The 15,038-nt window shown below is 40.2% G+C and overlaps 1 protein-coding gene across 1 annotated transcript in view; it reads left to right on the top strand.

Annotated features, from left to right (window-relative positions):
- CASK (calcium/calmodulin dependent serine protein kinase) overlaps positions 1-15,038 on the top strand; it is a 357,555-nt gene that overhangs the window by 229,243 nt on the left and 113,274 nt on the right. The window contains exons 7-8 of the mRNA XM_059385265.1: positions 6,149-6,324; positions 9,757-9,879. Of these exons, the coding sequence (XP_059241248.1) occupies positions 6,149-6,324; positions 9,757-9,879 (299 nt within the window). The remainder of the gene's footprint in view (positions 1-6,148; positions 6,325-9,756; positions 9,880-15,038) is intronic.

Genomic DNA, 15,038 nt, shown 5'->3' on the forward strand with positions numbered 1-15,038 from the left:
GATCTCAGGGTCCTGGGATCGAGCCCCGCATTGGGCTCTCTGCTCAGCAGGGAGACTGTCTCCACCTCTCTATCTGCCTGCCTCTCTCTGTATCAAATAAATAAATAAAATCTTAAAAAAAAAAAAGAATAGACTCTGTGCTTATACTCTTTGTATAAGTGACCCTGCATACAGAGATTAAAACAGTGTTGGATAAAGGTGTTATCTGGGGCAAAGTGACTTTTAAGGTTGAACTGGCCAGGGGCACCTGGCGGGCTCCGTCAGTGAAGCACACAGCTCTTGATCTTGGGGTTGTGACTTCAAGCCCCTCATTGAGCATAAAACTTACTTAAAAATAAAGTTGAACTGGCCAAATGAAGTCCATTTTAAAACATGTAGATTAACCACTTTCAGGTTTACATTAGCGACTAGTGTTTAATTTCATAGTGTTTTCCTCTTTTTATTTGTGAAAGAGTCCTGACCAAGCCATCAATCTGTGTATCTGGGAAGAGCAAGCAGATGTAAGTGCAGACTGATTTTTATTATTAGCCAAAGCAAAACATAATTAGAAAACTCCCCTGCCAGAAAAAAGAAGTAGAAAAGTTAAAAATAGAAATTCTCTCCAGTAGCATGCAGAGGTGGATGCTAATTCCAGATTCAAGAATTTGGGTTTTTATTTATTCTCTTCAATAGACTCCAGCACAGAATGCTGCCCTGTTTTTAGTTCTGTTCCTTAGTTTTGCAAGTGACTTAGTTCTCTAGTCTACAGATTATCAGTCTTCTAGTCAATGCCTTCAATTTTCCATCTCCAGATACTGCCAGCCTTCAAAAAATATAAAAAATGCCTGCAGAACATATTTGAACCTGTCATCCTCCATGAATACTTACATTAAGTTCAAATACCTGACAAATGATAAATATCAAAACAACAATCCATTACACAGGATATTTCATCTAATTTGATACACTATTATTAACACATCAAAGCAACATTAACATAGACCATCTTCTGAAAAATGAGCCAGGAGTCAGAGTTGTATTCTTAAAATTGTTATTTCATCATATTGCCCTCTAAAATTATGTTTAGATTTTCTTCTAATTTTGCATCTTTTCAAGCTAATCATTTCCAATAATATGAAGAATAGCAAGTTCAGTATAGCTTTAAAAACTGATTTTTTTTCCCTAATTGAAAACTTCCATCTGTGATTAGGACTGATCATAGGATCAGGTAGTAGCACATCATTTAATCATAGAATCATTGAGTCTGGAGCGCTTGGGTGGCTCAGTCGTTAAGCATCTGCCTTCAGCTCAGCTCATGATCGCAGGATCCTGGGACCCAGTTCTGCATTGGGTTCCCTGCTCAGCAGGAAGCCTGCTTCTCCCTCTCCTACTCCCACTGCTTGTGTTCCCTCTCTCGCTGTCTCTCTTTCTGTCAAATAAATAAAATCTTTAGGAAAAAAATCACTGAATCTCAGGATTCCAAGGGGGCCTTAACTTCCCCAGTCTTAAAACCAATGATCACATTTCCTTCATAAAATTTCCAGCAAAAAGCTGAGCTCAAATTTAATTCCCCACATAGCAAAGAATTCAATGTGTTCCAGAACTGTATTTACATTTTTAGAAAGCTCCTTAAGTACTGAAACACTTATCTTCACATTGAACAGAAATCTGTCATCTTATCACTTCCACCCAGTGGTGCTAATTGTGACTTTTGGAGCCACGCTGAAGAATTTTAATCCTTCCAGATGATAACCACTCAGTGTTTAAAGACGATATCACGGACCCAGAAAGTCTTATCCAGATCAACTTGGCTAGGTTAATGTAGCCCTTCCTCATATAAACTGGTACAGAATCTCACAGTGTGCAAAGGATGGAGCCAAAACTGAGCACAACCATAGGTACAGTCCAGCACACAGGAACTGGGGGCTATTGCCTCTTTTGCTGTGGGTCTTACATTTCTATTAGGCTCCCCAAATAGCATTAGCTTCTTATAGCCACATAACACCACTGGCTTATACTGATCTTATAGTCAATTACAGCTCCCACGTTGTTTTTATACAGTTGTTGCTATTAAACTAACTCAAATCTGGCATTTGTACAGAATCACCTCTACACAATTACAGGGGCGCCTGGGTGGCTCAGTTGGTTAAGCATCTGGCTCTTGGTTTCAGCTCAGATCATGATCAGGGTCATGAGGTCAAGCCCCACCAGGCTTCACGCTCACCAGGGAGTCTCCTTGGGACTCTCTGCTTCTCTCTCTCTCTCTCTCTCTCTCTCTCTCTCACTCTCAAATAAAAATAAATAAATCTATTTTTTTTAAAGACTACACAGTTAAAACAAGTAACTTCTGATGTTTACATCCCCAAGACTAAGGGGGTGAAATGAAATGTCCTTTCATATGGTCTATACTAGCCATGCATATGGCTTTGTTTCTCTTTATCTGGATCCATATCCTGTTAGGATTCAACATGGTATCAGCTTCATATTTTACGGTGCATCTTGAGAAGGGGAAAAACAGACTCATTAGATTTATCTAAACATCTTCTCCACATTAATCTACTTTCCTAAAATCCTTGAGCCTTTCTCCTAAATTGTATGTTTATAAAGCTGTTTTTGAACCTACAGTGTATCAGTTATACAAAATTCATTTTTCTCAGTGCTTCTAGAATTAAAATACTTTCTGATGGTCAAAATGTCATGTCTTAACATATGTTTCCTTACAGTCTTGAAATAACTACTTCAAGCATTACAGCGTCTTTAAAAATACAACATATATAGATAAGGGATAAATGATTTCTCTTAGAGAAAGTTTTCTTATTGTTTAAGGTCCTTGTGAAATTATTCTAATATTAGCTCATTTGCTAATGCTTATTAACAGAAAACTATTTTCCTGTCAGTTGGAATCTGATTACTCAGTAGAATGGAAATAGAAAAGGATTCTCTCCTTTATATGTTCCATATAGTAGAAACCGCTTACATGTTACATGTATTTGCACTTAACCTATCTGAAATTCTGCTATTTGGAAAATTCATCTATCCAGAAGACAACTCAGAACCTACAAAAAAATTATTTTTGGAGCCAGACATTTGTTGACCTTAATACCCATTCATGGTCCCCTCAAATGAGCATCTAAGAACATACTCTGTAAAGTTGGCATGCTGCCATTTTTCATAGTTCTATGGATTCATGTGCCTTCATACCAGGCATCTGCTACTCCCTCTGGTTGGAATACCTTTGGTCATTTTCTCTATCTGTTTAACTCTTACTGCTCCTGAAGACTGAGAGACTGAGCTGACAAACCTCCCTCCTTAAAAGCAAGCTGGCCTTCACCCTCCCAAGTTCGATAACCCTATTCCTTCTCTTCCATATTACTGTAGCTATCTGGGCTGCATACCTCCATGTAGTATTCTATGCAGGGACTTGTAATCATATCAAAGACTGAGCTTTATGAGGGCAAGAAGCATCATGGTTTAACCCTCTGTATGTCCACAGTATCTCCCGCTGTGTCTAGAACCCAAGCAGGAACTTGGGAAATTGTCACTAAATGAAAGAGCCTGCTTGCTGATCAGATTCTGGTTAATAGCAGATTTTATGCAACAAATTAGGAGAAGACAAGGCTAGAAGAAACACAGTGAGAGAAAAGACACGAAAGCCTGACAGAAAAAGTACGTTGAGCAATACCAAAATGTAGAAAGCACAACCCTCTTTTAATACTGAAGAACTCAATCCTTGCTTATCTGTGAAGTTCCTGAGGGTGTTCCTGTTCTGTAGCATAGTTCTTTCTTTGATAGCCACAAGACAATCCGGAGTCATCAAGAAAAGTCTGCATTATTTGCAGCATCTTATATAAAAGAAGTCAGAAAATTGTAAAGAGGGGCACCTGGGTGACTCAGTGGGTTAAGCCTCTGCCTTCAGCTCAGGTCATGATCTCAGGGTCCTGGGATCGAGCCCCGCATCGGGCTCTCTGCTTAGCAGGGAGCCTGCTTCCTCCTCTCTCTCTCTCTGCCTGCCTCTCTGCCTACTTGTGATCTCTGTCAAATAAATAAATAAAATCTTTAAAAAAAAAGAAAAGAAAATTGTAAAGAGAGAACCATCCAAAATTATTTTTAAAAGCTTTGGATGTATAAAGATTCAAGTCCTGGCTATTCAAAACAGCTCCTTACCTGAGGTTCTAGGCATTGAGGTTTTATTATATTATCCCAAAGTCTAACGTTTAAATATTTAAATGTTTATCTGAAGTATGTCATACACAGTGACATTTTATTTGGTTTGGTAATTGACCACGAAATTCTAAGAACAGGAAGTCAAAGTCATAAAAATCAAGTGACGGCAAAGAAGGAAAAGTCAAACTATCACAAACAAGGAGTCCAGGAAGATTGGTGTACACTGAAGGTTAACTCTAGTCCTTCACATTTGATCTGCACAAAATACTGTAAAAATTTCATTCCTATATATTCTTTCTCCCATCATCTGTGAGTAAATTCTTGAACCAAAAGACATGTATGTTCCCTAAGGATGAACACTAATTCTCCAGAACGGATAGTCTTTGGTCCAGATAAAGGGAGAGAACCTCCTTTTTGAGTTGTTCAGCTCTTTCTTGTGTAGGAAGTGGTAGGAGTCAAGTTGAATTTCAAAACATCATCCCAAATATAAGAAGGTGCCAGCCTGATGCCATAGCACCCACACCCTCACTGGTACCTTGATCTCTGGCCCTGCTTTTCCCAGCTCCTGCCATCAGCACGAGGCAAATATCTTCAGCAGCCCAGGTCTGTCCAAGGCATTTCATGAAGTACAAAGCTTAGCTGTCATCATTTGAGCTTTTTTATGTTACCAGAGCAAGCAAGATGGGGCAGTGTGGAATAAAAATCTCCCCTTCTAACCACTACAGTTCTCACTGCTCTACTGCATATTTTAAATGAAAATATTTCCATTCTCTGCACTTCAAAGTTAACCTCTTCCATTATGTGGGAAGAGAGGAGCCATAATGATCCACAGTAAAGGAATATCCCCAGTTCACAATGTAAGAGTTGGTTTATCCTTCACCATCCCAACCGAGTTTTGACAGTCACTAACTGGATTTTATGGTATGTTTTCTCTAGCTGGATTAGAAGATCTGTAAGGTCTTTTTTTTTTTTTTTTAACTGTAAACCACAGTTCTGAGCTCTAGCTAACATATTGTGCAGTCTTCAAAGTAAAAACTACCTTGGACTCCATGTGATGAGAGAGAAGGTGCAGGGGAAGGAGGGAGAAAAGGAGGAGAAGGCTGGGCCTGCACACAAGAGAAGAAAAGACTGAGTTAAAGATGATTACCAGTGTGCAAATAACTGCTATCAGTTATTTGAAAGCTAATATTGAAAGCTAATATTGCTGGGTGGGGGTGCGAGAAAACTCTTTAAAGAAGGTAGAGGCCAAAGGAGATTGAATGAGAGGAGCTTCATAACTTTGCTTTGCTTTAAGTTCTGTGTCTGCTCTCATTCTCGCTAAATGTTAACATTCAGAGGAAGCTTAAAAAATCCTATAGAACAAAATATTACTAAGCATTGTTAATTGCTACAATTGATTCCTAAAACAGTTGAACAGGATTTCAGATTCTGGGTCATATTCTAAAGGAAAGTTCTCTGCATTAGATGTAGTTTGTAGATCTAGTTTGCATTAGATGTAGTTTTTGGCAGTCAGAAGTTGTCTTCTCACTCCTGCCCTCGCAGCCCTGCCCCTACTCTGTATTTTTAGTGATTTTCAAATGTAAAAATTAAAAAATTTAAACAACTTCTTCATTAAACAAGAAATAGGTAAGTACCATGCACCGGGCTTAATAAAATACACAGTACCAGTGTTAGAAAGACACTGGCTGACTCAGTGGTGAGCATTGACTCCTGATCTCACGGCTGTGAGTTCAAGCGCCATGCTGTCTGTAGAGATGACTTAAAATTTTAAGGAAAAAAATAAAAGATGACGATGACAACAAAGTACAATCCTGGGCTCAATATTTTCAAGAGTGATTAAATAATTTTTTTCCTTCTGCCTTTTTTGGAAGAGAAAGGTGGTAGTAAGAGAATGTTTATATTGTTATACTTTTCCTCCAGACTATTACTGTTCTATTTTCAGTTTTCATATGAGGAACAAAACGCCATTTTATGTGAACATTTTTCCTTGATGTTTTAAATGTAGGACGCGTTGGAACACCTCATTTTATGGCCCCAGAAGTCGTCAAAAGAGAGCCTTATGGAAAACCTGTAGATGTCTGGGGTTGTGGCGTGATCCTTTTTATCCTGCTAAGTGGTTGCTTGCCTTTTTATGGAACCAAGGAAAGATTGTTCGAAGGCATTATTAAAGGAAAATATAAGGTAATATATTATGAATGTTTTATTTTTCCATTGAGATTAAATTATTCTGGAAAATAGGAAGTCACTATCTGGACTTCCTGATTATCACATAGTTACCCAGTCAGAGAATAGTTCTTTGCTGACGTCATTGATGCCCTAGCCTTTTTAGACAGTATGGACCTCAAGCAAATTTCTGAATCACTATCAGCTGCACTGTCATCTAGGCAGAAGACAGGAGACTGGCTTTGAAACGACCTTGGCCTTCCCCCTCCCTCTGTGCTGCAGCTGAACTCTGTCCCACATGTTTGGAATGCGACCCCATGTTTAGGCTATAAAAACAGGGATCCTGGTCTCTTTGATACAGTATCTGTACATGCAAGTCAATAGTTCCAAGTCTTGGGCCCTTAGATTCACAAAGCCAGTCCTTTTAGCAAAACTGCCCTGTTTAGTGCCCTACTTATTTCAAATAAAATTCTAGTTCAGGGGAAGAATTTGGAATGACCCTTGGAATTTATTGTGATAGAATTTGACCTTTTATTTTACCCTGGGTGAGGTGTTCACAACAGATGTGAGCCCAGATGTGAAGGTATCCATTCTCTGTGCAGTGACCAAATCTCCTCTTTAGGCTAAGCTGGAAAATAAACTTCTTTGGCCCTTTGTGTAACTGGAGGAAAGGGCTTCGTTTTTAAAGCTTTTTGCCTAGTTTGCAAAGTGCAAATGGAAATTTCATCCCAGTGATTTAGTAATTCTTTATTTCACACTTAGTATCTGCCTTTATTTATTTATTTATTTATTTTTGCTTTACCACACATGTTGTTCCATTTGATGTAGTCAGCTAGCACAGCTGAAAAATTGGCCACTTACATCCCAGGATAAACTGAAATGCCAGAATCACAACTGCATGTCATAATATAATTTAGAGCCATGTGGTGGGACTTAAACATTCTTGCTCTTCTTTGGCTACTGTGGCTTGGAAACTGCATAGACTATTCACAGACTTGTGATTAACATATTATTACTTTCCCTATTAAAAAACTAAAAATTCATCAGTGACACTCTGAGTAGCTATACCAAAAAGACCCAAGGAATGCTTGGAAATAAACAAGCTCAAGGGCGGTCTCGCTGCCCCAGCTCTTACACTCTGTGGCCCTATACTGCCACGTATGGCCAAAGACTCAAATGCTGTCTACGGGAAACATGGGGGAGCATGTGTGCTGTATACCAGCTCCGCACAGCTGATGTTGGGGGAGTTCTTTTTCTGCCCCATGTTACTGAAACCCATACTTTCTATTCAACACAAGCCCTGTTTCATTTTGCAGCCATGCCTGGCAAAACCAGACACACAGGTCCGTGTAGCACCAGACTCCAACAAAACTCTGAGGCCTGTTAAGTTTTCTTTTCATTTCCTCAGTAATGTTAGAATTTTACATGGGACTTCAAGAAGAAGGGGTGGGGAGAGCAATGAAAGGCGAAGTAGCTTCGGGGTTGCAGGTGGGAATGAATTCCACTTTCCTTTTCCACCTCGTGCTATCTCCAGCTTATAAGGAAGGGCCTGCAGCTTCGCCTTGTTCTTTAGTTGGACGAAGATATATGCCCAAATTCTTTGACGGAGAAAGATGTTTGAAATACAGGTTTTTCTGCTTCTCTTAGAGTCACTGGACCACAGGGGAATAAAATTAATCCTTCCAGGGTAACTAAATGTCTCAAGAAACTGCTTGTAAGTAGTCCTCCCCCTCCAATCCCTGGAAGTTGTGAGTGGCTCTGAGGAATACATGGCCATGGCTTTCTGGTCCAATCTGGCCGAGTGACATCACAGATACTAACATAGGAAAACAAACACAATTAGCCATGCACCAGCATAATAATAATACTAGCAGTAATGATATCTGCCTCATACCTAGCACTTAGTATGTGCCGGGAACTGTGCTAAGCACACCTATGAACTCATTTTATCCTCACAGTGCCTTACGGCATGGTACCATGTAATGAAATTTCCCACCTGCCTTTTGGAGCACTAAGCATTTGCTAATAATAGAATTCTCCCTTTGTGTCAGTTCAGTTGCTAACTTCCTGGTTTCCAAGACAAACTGTTGTTCCAGCAGCCTCTGGTTTTTCATTTTCTCTTTTTGTAAAGCACTGAATAGTTTGTTTGTTTGATTCCTTGTAAGGAATTTGAACTGTTCACACATGCCAAAAATTAAGCGATTTTAAAAACCCCATTCTTAGTAGTGTAGTAAGTCAGAAGGACATGACAGCTGTATCATAATTTCTGCGCCTGGAGGTGTGAAGCTTTGAGGTTAATAACTTATTTACTCTTTTACTTGGCTAACCTTTCCTTTCATTTATATTCACGGCTTTTTTTTTTTTTAATATGAAAGCCCCATGTTTTCAGCAGCTTTGTTTGAAGTATTGCTCTCTCTACAGTGATAAACCTGGTGGCCTTTCATAGATATGTGTGTGCATATGTATATATATACATATGTACATATGTATACACATGCACTGTGCTGTGATTCTGTCAGAATTTATTTCTATGCTCTTTATTATTGAAAATTTCAAAGAAAAGTAGCAGAGATAACAGTATAGTGAACTCCCAGCTTTAGTACCTAGCAACAGATAGCCAACCTGATTTCATCTGTATTGCACATACTACCAGCCAGCCTCAAAAATACAATTTCAGGGATGCCTGGGTGACTCAGTGGGTTAAGCCTCTGCCTTTGGCTCAGGTCATGATCTCGGGGTTCTGGGATCAAGCCCCACATCAGGCTCTCTGCTCAGCAGGGAGCCTGCTTCCCCCTCTCTCTCTGCCTGCCTCTCTGCCTCCTCATGATCTCTCTCTCTCTCTCTCTCTGTCAAATAAATAAATAAAATCTTTAAAAACTAAATAAATAAATAAAAATTTTATTAGTCCTTTCCTAGAGCAAAGTATCTAGTCTCTTTAGCTAAGATAGAAACTGCAGTCAGGAATATTCTGTTCTTCAGTTATTAAAAATAGTATAACTTGGGGTGCCTGGGTGGCTCAGTGGGTTAAGCCGCTGCCTTCAGCTCAGGTCATGATCCCAGGGTCCTGGGATCGAGCCCCACATTGGGCTCTCTGCTCAGCAGGGAGCCTGCTTCCTCCTCTCTCTATGCCTGCCTCTCTGCCTACTTGTGATCTCTGTCTGTCAATTAAATAAATAAAATATTTTTTAAAAAGATTTTAAAAAAATAGTATAACTTATGTGACAATAAGATCATATGTAAGGGATATTTACTGATGCAAAATTTCACAGACGGAGAAACAGCCACCAAAGCCTGCCTTTGTCCTCTTCCTTAGAAAGCAAGGCTTTAGAATCAGATTTCTCTTCTTCAAGAATTTTATTCACATCAAAATAGCATAGGAGTGTTACATCATAGTGAACGTGAACTTCTCACTGGACAATAACTGTGGAATTTTCCTCTCCTTCTCTTCAGATGAATCCAAGGCAGTGGAGCCATATCTCTGAAAGTGCCAAAGACCTAGTCCGTCGCATGCTGATGCTCGATCCAGCGGAAAGGATCACTGTTTATGAAGCACTGAATCACCCATGGCTTAAGGTAAGGGGGCGCGTACGTGGCCCACTACACCTTGTGTGAACACTTCCGGCGACAAGAATGTCTTGCTCTAGAGGGCACCTCTTCCCGCCTCTTTTCTGAGCACTTTTTTGGAGTTTTGTCCATCTTGTTTGCTGTTTCCAGACAGCCTCTGTAAATACCTGAGTAGAAAATACACCATTCTAATGACAGTCAGCCATCAGAGGGAACAGAGGCAGATTAAGGCTGAACAAATCAGGGAGGAAGGCGTGCTTGTTCTCCACTGACCCTTGTCCCAAAGCTGTGCAACAGGAACAAGGGAAGTGTGGCTGTGTTTATGACACAAAGTTGTGATCTTTATTTTGGGTGTGACTGTGTGGTTCATAACATTATTTTTATTTCCGTAGATAACTAAATACGGATTTATTGTTTTAGGAAGAAGCTTGATTTTTAAAATTCTTTCTCTATCCCATCTTGCAAATGAGTATTAAGGAAAATGTAACTTGGGACTTGAATGAAACAGCGCTGTTTGATTAAGACATTCTACAGTAATTCCAGCAAATTCTCTGTACAGGAGAAAACAGAGGCTCAGAGGTGGAGAATCTTGCCCCAAGTCACAGAAGTTGTCAGTAATGGAATCAGGATTTTAACTGAGCCTACCACGACACTTTCCTTTTCATGCGAGATCCTCTGTCTTTTCCTTACTCAAGGACATCACTACAGCAATATCCCCTTTCTTGCATCACTGCTCTCCTCTCTCTCTTCAATCTAATATGCTACTTCTTATTTTTATTACACACGCACGTGAGTGCACACGCATGCACGCATGCGCGCGCGCACACACACACGCACACACACCCTAACCCTACAACCTCTTCCAGCTTCTGTTCTTCTAGATAGCAAAACTCCTAGAACTAAGTTGACTGTACCCATCCTTGCTGCTCTTTTGCTCTGTCTCCACTCTGGCCCTTGGAGACCTCATTTAATTTTAATGGTCTTAAGTACTATTTGTACTCTGTTCAGAGTCCTGAATTTTTATCTTTAGACTAAGCCTCTCGCCAAAGTGATTCTTTCTTAACCCAGGGTATAGCTCGCCCCCTAATACCTTTCTGATTTCGCCCCCTACTACTCTCCTCTTAGTCTGTTCTCCACATATTGGCCTCATTGTGGTTCCTCAGACACCAGGCTCATTCTGGCTTCAGTGCCCCTGTGTTTGTCATACTCTTTCCAGAGAACGCTCTTCCCCAGGTATAGTCATGGTTTCTTCCTTTACCACCTTCAGATCTTCGCTTAGCTGTCAGCTTCTTAGTAAGAGCTTTCCTGTCTACTTAGTTTAAAATTAGGAAGAAGGAATGCCCCCTGCCACCAGTATGCCAAGTCCCCCTTCCCTGCCTTAGTTTTCTCCATGACATTTGTCACCATAAGACATACCTATATTTTACTTGTTCGTAGTCTATTTACCCCCTGTAAAATACAAGCTGCAGAAGGGTGGGAATTTGGGGTTGTCAGTTCACTTCTGTCCAGCACTCTTGAAAGTATCTGGCATATAGTAGGTGCTCAATAATTATTAGTTACTGTTTAATGAATGAACAAATGAATGTTCATTATATTATACTATGTTACTCCCCTAGAAATTATGAAAAAACAATAAGATATATTAAAATGTAAATTACTAATGTGTCTTAGTGGCGGTGACGTGGATGATGATATTAGAGAACAGTTTTGAGATTCCCGTGGATCCTGAGTCTCCCTTAAGAATTTTACTTATCAGGTCACCTGGGTGGGGCAGTGGGTTAAGCACCGATTCTTGGTTTCAGCTCAGGTCCTGGTCTCGGGGTCATGAGATAGAGCCCCACATCAGGTTCTGTGCTCAGTGTGGAGTCTGCTCAAGACTCTTCTCCCTCTCCCTTTGCCCCTCCCTGCCTCAAATTAATGAATAGATCTTTTAAAAAATAATATTATTTATCAAATCTGCATTCAACTCTGATACACAGCTCTAGTTATTCTTGACTGAAATATTTGGTTTTAGTTATTCCTGATTTCCCCCCGAAAAGAGTAGGTAAGCAGTTTTTAGAGACATTCTTAGTAATTTTTTTCTCCCAGAAATGACCAGTGTACAGGGGACTCCTATTTCTCTTTTGCCTATCTCAGTTTCTCCACAATGGGAATCTTTTATTCATCAGAAGCTAATTTAAATGCCAAAGGACAATGAAAATGGCAGCCATATTAGTCATGTTTAAGATCATTTAGAAAATTTGGCTCTCATTATCATGCATATCTTGACTAACATTTATTTTTGGAACCCTTCTCCCTGCAGTGATTGTAGTTCTTGTTCTAAATAATCTGATCTTAATACATAATAGATTTCTGGCACCAGAAAGACAATAGACAAAAAATGTTAGTAACTTAAATGAAAAAGTTCCAGAAGGCTGTTTGAGCTCAGAATCATGTGCCATGTCTGAGCTACAATTTACCTTCACTGCTTAGGTGCCATCTGGAGATGGAAGAATTCCATGAGAATGTTATCTAGCAAATACTTGTCCGTGTATACTTGTGAATCATTGCTGTGGATGAAATTGATGTTAATTTTGTAAAGACTAAATTTAAGCTGTAGTTTGTATATGAAAAATCCTGCGTAACTACAAAGCGAAGAAATAAGATGATGAATGTCCTTGTAGTAAAGAGTACCCAAAGTGATAATACCATGACTGGGTGTCAAAAGAAAAAAAAAAGACTTATTTTCTTGGTAAAACCACAAGAAAATGTCCTATTCAATGATGTCTTATCGAAAAAGAATTTGAGTAAATAGACCAAGTAATATGTGAATGTCTTATGATTGTCAAATTATATTTAATGTCTTTATCTAAATTAGTGGTGTTTGCTATGAATATTCATTCCAGCAAAAATGAGACCAACTAAAATTGTACTTTCTTTACGGATGACTGAGCTCTTTTCACACCTTTTGTAGCCTTCATATGTAGACCCTAATGTACATTGACTGTAATAAAACATGAAAAGGGTGTTGCCGTCAGGCTAGTCAATTTGACTTTTGGAAAAATCAGTCACACCAAAGAGAGAAAGGCATGGTCAGGCTGCGAGACAGGTTTTCAGATGGTACCAATACAACATAAACACACAGATAAGCTCAAAGAAGTCATAGGGGAGAAGCATCGCATGAGCACAGCAGTATGGGCTCAGGGAAACCATTGAGGTACAAGAGAGATCACTCTCATCTGGAGGTCCAGGAAGGTCTGGGGGAGCACAGGCAAAGCATCACCAAGTGTTCATGGCACATAGGGGTGGGGACAGGAAATAAACTAGTTTGGTACCAATGTCAGCTCTTTGAAGGGTTGTACGGTAGGAGACTGGGAATTCTGGTTTGAGGGACGAATACATACAGTCCCAAATGCCAAACTGAGGACTTTAGATATTACGGTGTAGATGGTAAAAAGCGACTGCAAGCTTTTGGGAGCCAATACAGTGCAAGCAGCAAGCTTATACAATTCCTTTGGACTCTGTGTGCAGGTGGGTTGTCTTTTCGGGGTACAAGCACTGGAGGCAGAGAGAACTGGTGGAAGCTGTGGCTGTCCAGTCAGGAGGTGACAGGGGCCTGCACCCAGGGAGTAAAGGTATAAGTGGGAAAGAAACACTCAGACTGAGAGATTTTAAGGAAGGAAAACTAATGAGGCTCAGTGAGTGATTCGAGGTATTTGGAATTAGGAAGCCCCCAGGAGAGTCAAACATGTAGAGTGGAAGTGATGTCTTGTAAACTTGTTATTTTGAAATAGCTTTAGACTCACATGGAAGTGGCACCTGGCCTGCTCAGTTGGTAGACCATGCAACACTTGCTCTCGGGGTTGTGGGTTCAAGCCCCATGTTGGGTATAGAGATTACTGACAAATGAAATCTTCAAAAAATAAAAAATAAAATCTTAAAAAATTTAGAGAAAGAAGTGGCAAAAACAGTGTAAAATTCCCATGTACATTTCACCATTCTTACCCCCCCAGTGATGATATCTTATATGACCATAACTAGGAAATTGACATTGGAACACTTAACTCAACTGCAGGCCTTATTTGATTTTCACCAGTTTTTATGTATGTTTATGTGTGCATGTACGTGTGTGTGTGTGTGTGTGTGTTTCTAGGAGATTTTATCATGTGTATGGAAGTGTATAAGCACAGCCATAATCATGATAAACAAGTGCTTTTCCACCCGTCATGCTACTCCTTAATAATCATCCTCCCCCTAACTCTGAACCACCGATCCATTCCCCATGACTATAATTCTTGTCCTTTTGAGAGTCTTATATAAATGGGATTATACAGTATCTGACTGTCTATGAGAAACTCCGGTCCCCAGGTTATTCTCTTTTCCTCTCACACAACTACCACACTCAACAGCACTTCTGACACCAAGTGTGTCTGGGTTATTTCCTCGCATCAAGCAATTCTCTGACACCAGCTGGGTGTCCTTCATTTTAATTCAGTTCTGAAACTGACTGAAATTAATCCAGACCCCACAGGTTAAGGGCTTGGCCCCAAGAGACTGTCCCCCAGTTCAGATGCCAGTCGCAAATAGTAGGTCCCCAGGTTACCCACGACTTCTGTCCGACTTGGCTACAAATTAGAGGTTCCCATAACCCACCCCATCTCAACCTTGGATTTGACCGTTTGCTAGAGCAGCTCACTTAGGGAAACACTTAGGTGTACCAGTTTATTATATGATAAAGAGTATGATAAAGGATACAGATGAAGAGATACATAGAGCAAGGTCTTAGAAGTGTCCTAAGCACAGGAGTTCCTGTTCTTAGGTGGAAGGTGGGGTACACCACACTCTTGGTATGTACATGTGTCCATCAACCCAGAAGCTCTCCAAACCCCATACTTTGGGAAATGTTATGGAGGCTTCATCACGTAAGCACTGATCATTGACTCTATTTCCAGCCCCGTCCCTACTCTAGAGAATGGCAGGAGAGGGTCCTGAACATCCCAACCTTATGATCATGACTTTGTCTTTCTGAGGACCACCCCCCATCCAGGAGCCCACGAGGAATCACCTCATTAAAACAGACACACTGCTGTCACCCAGGAAATGCCAAGTGATTTGGGAACTCTGTCAGGAACTACAGTCAAAGACCAGATACTAGAATAGAAGATGCTCCAGTGCTCTTATCACCTAGA

Source organism: Mustela nigripes, chromosome X, assembly GCF_022355385.1.
Source record: "Mustela nigripes isolate SB6536 chromosome X, MUSNIG.SB6536, whole genome shotgun sequence".
Classification (NCBI taxonomy): domain Eukaryota; kingdom Metazoa; phylum Chordata; class Mammalia; order Carnivora; family Mustelidae; genus Mustela; species Mustela nigripes.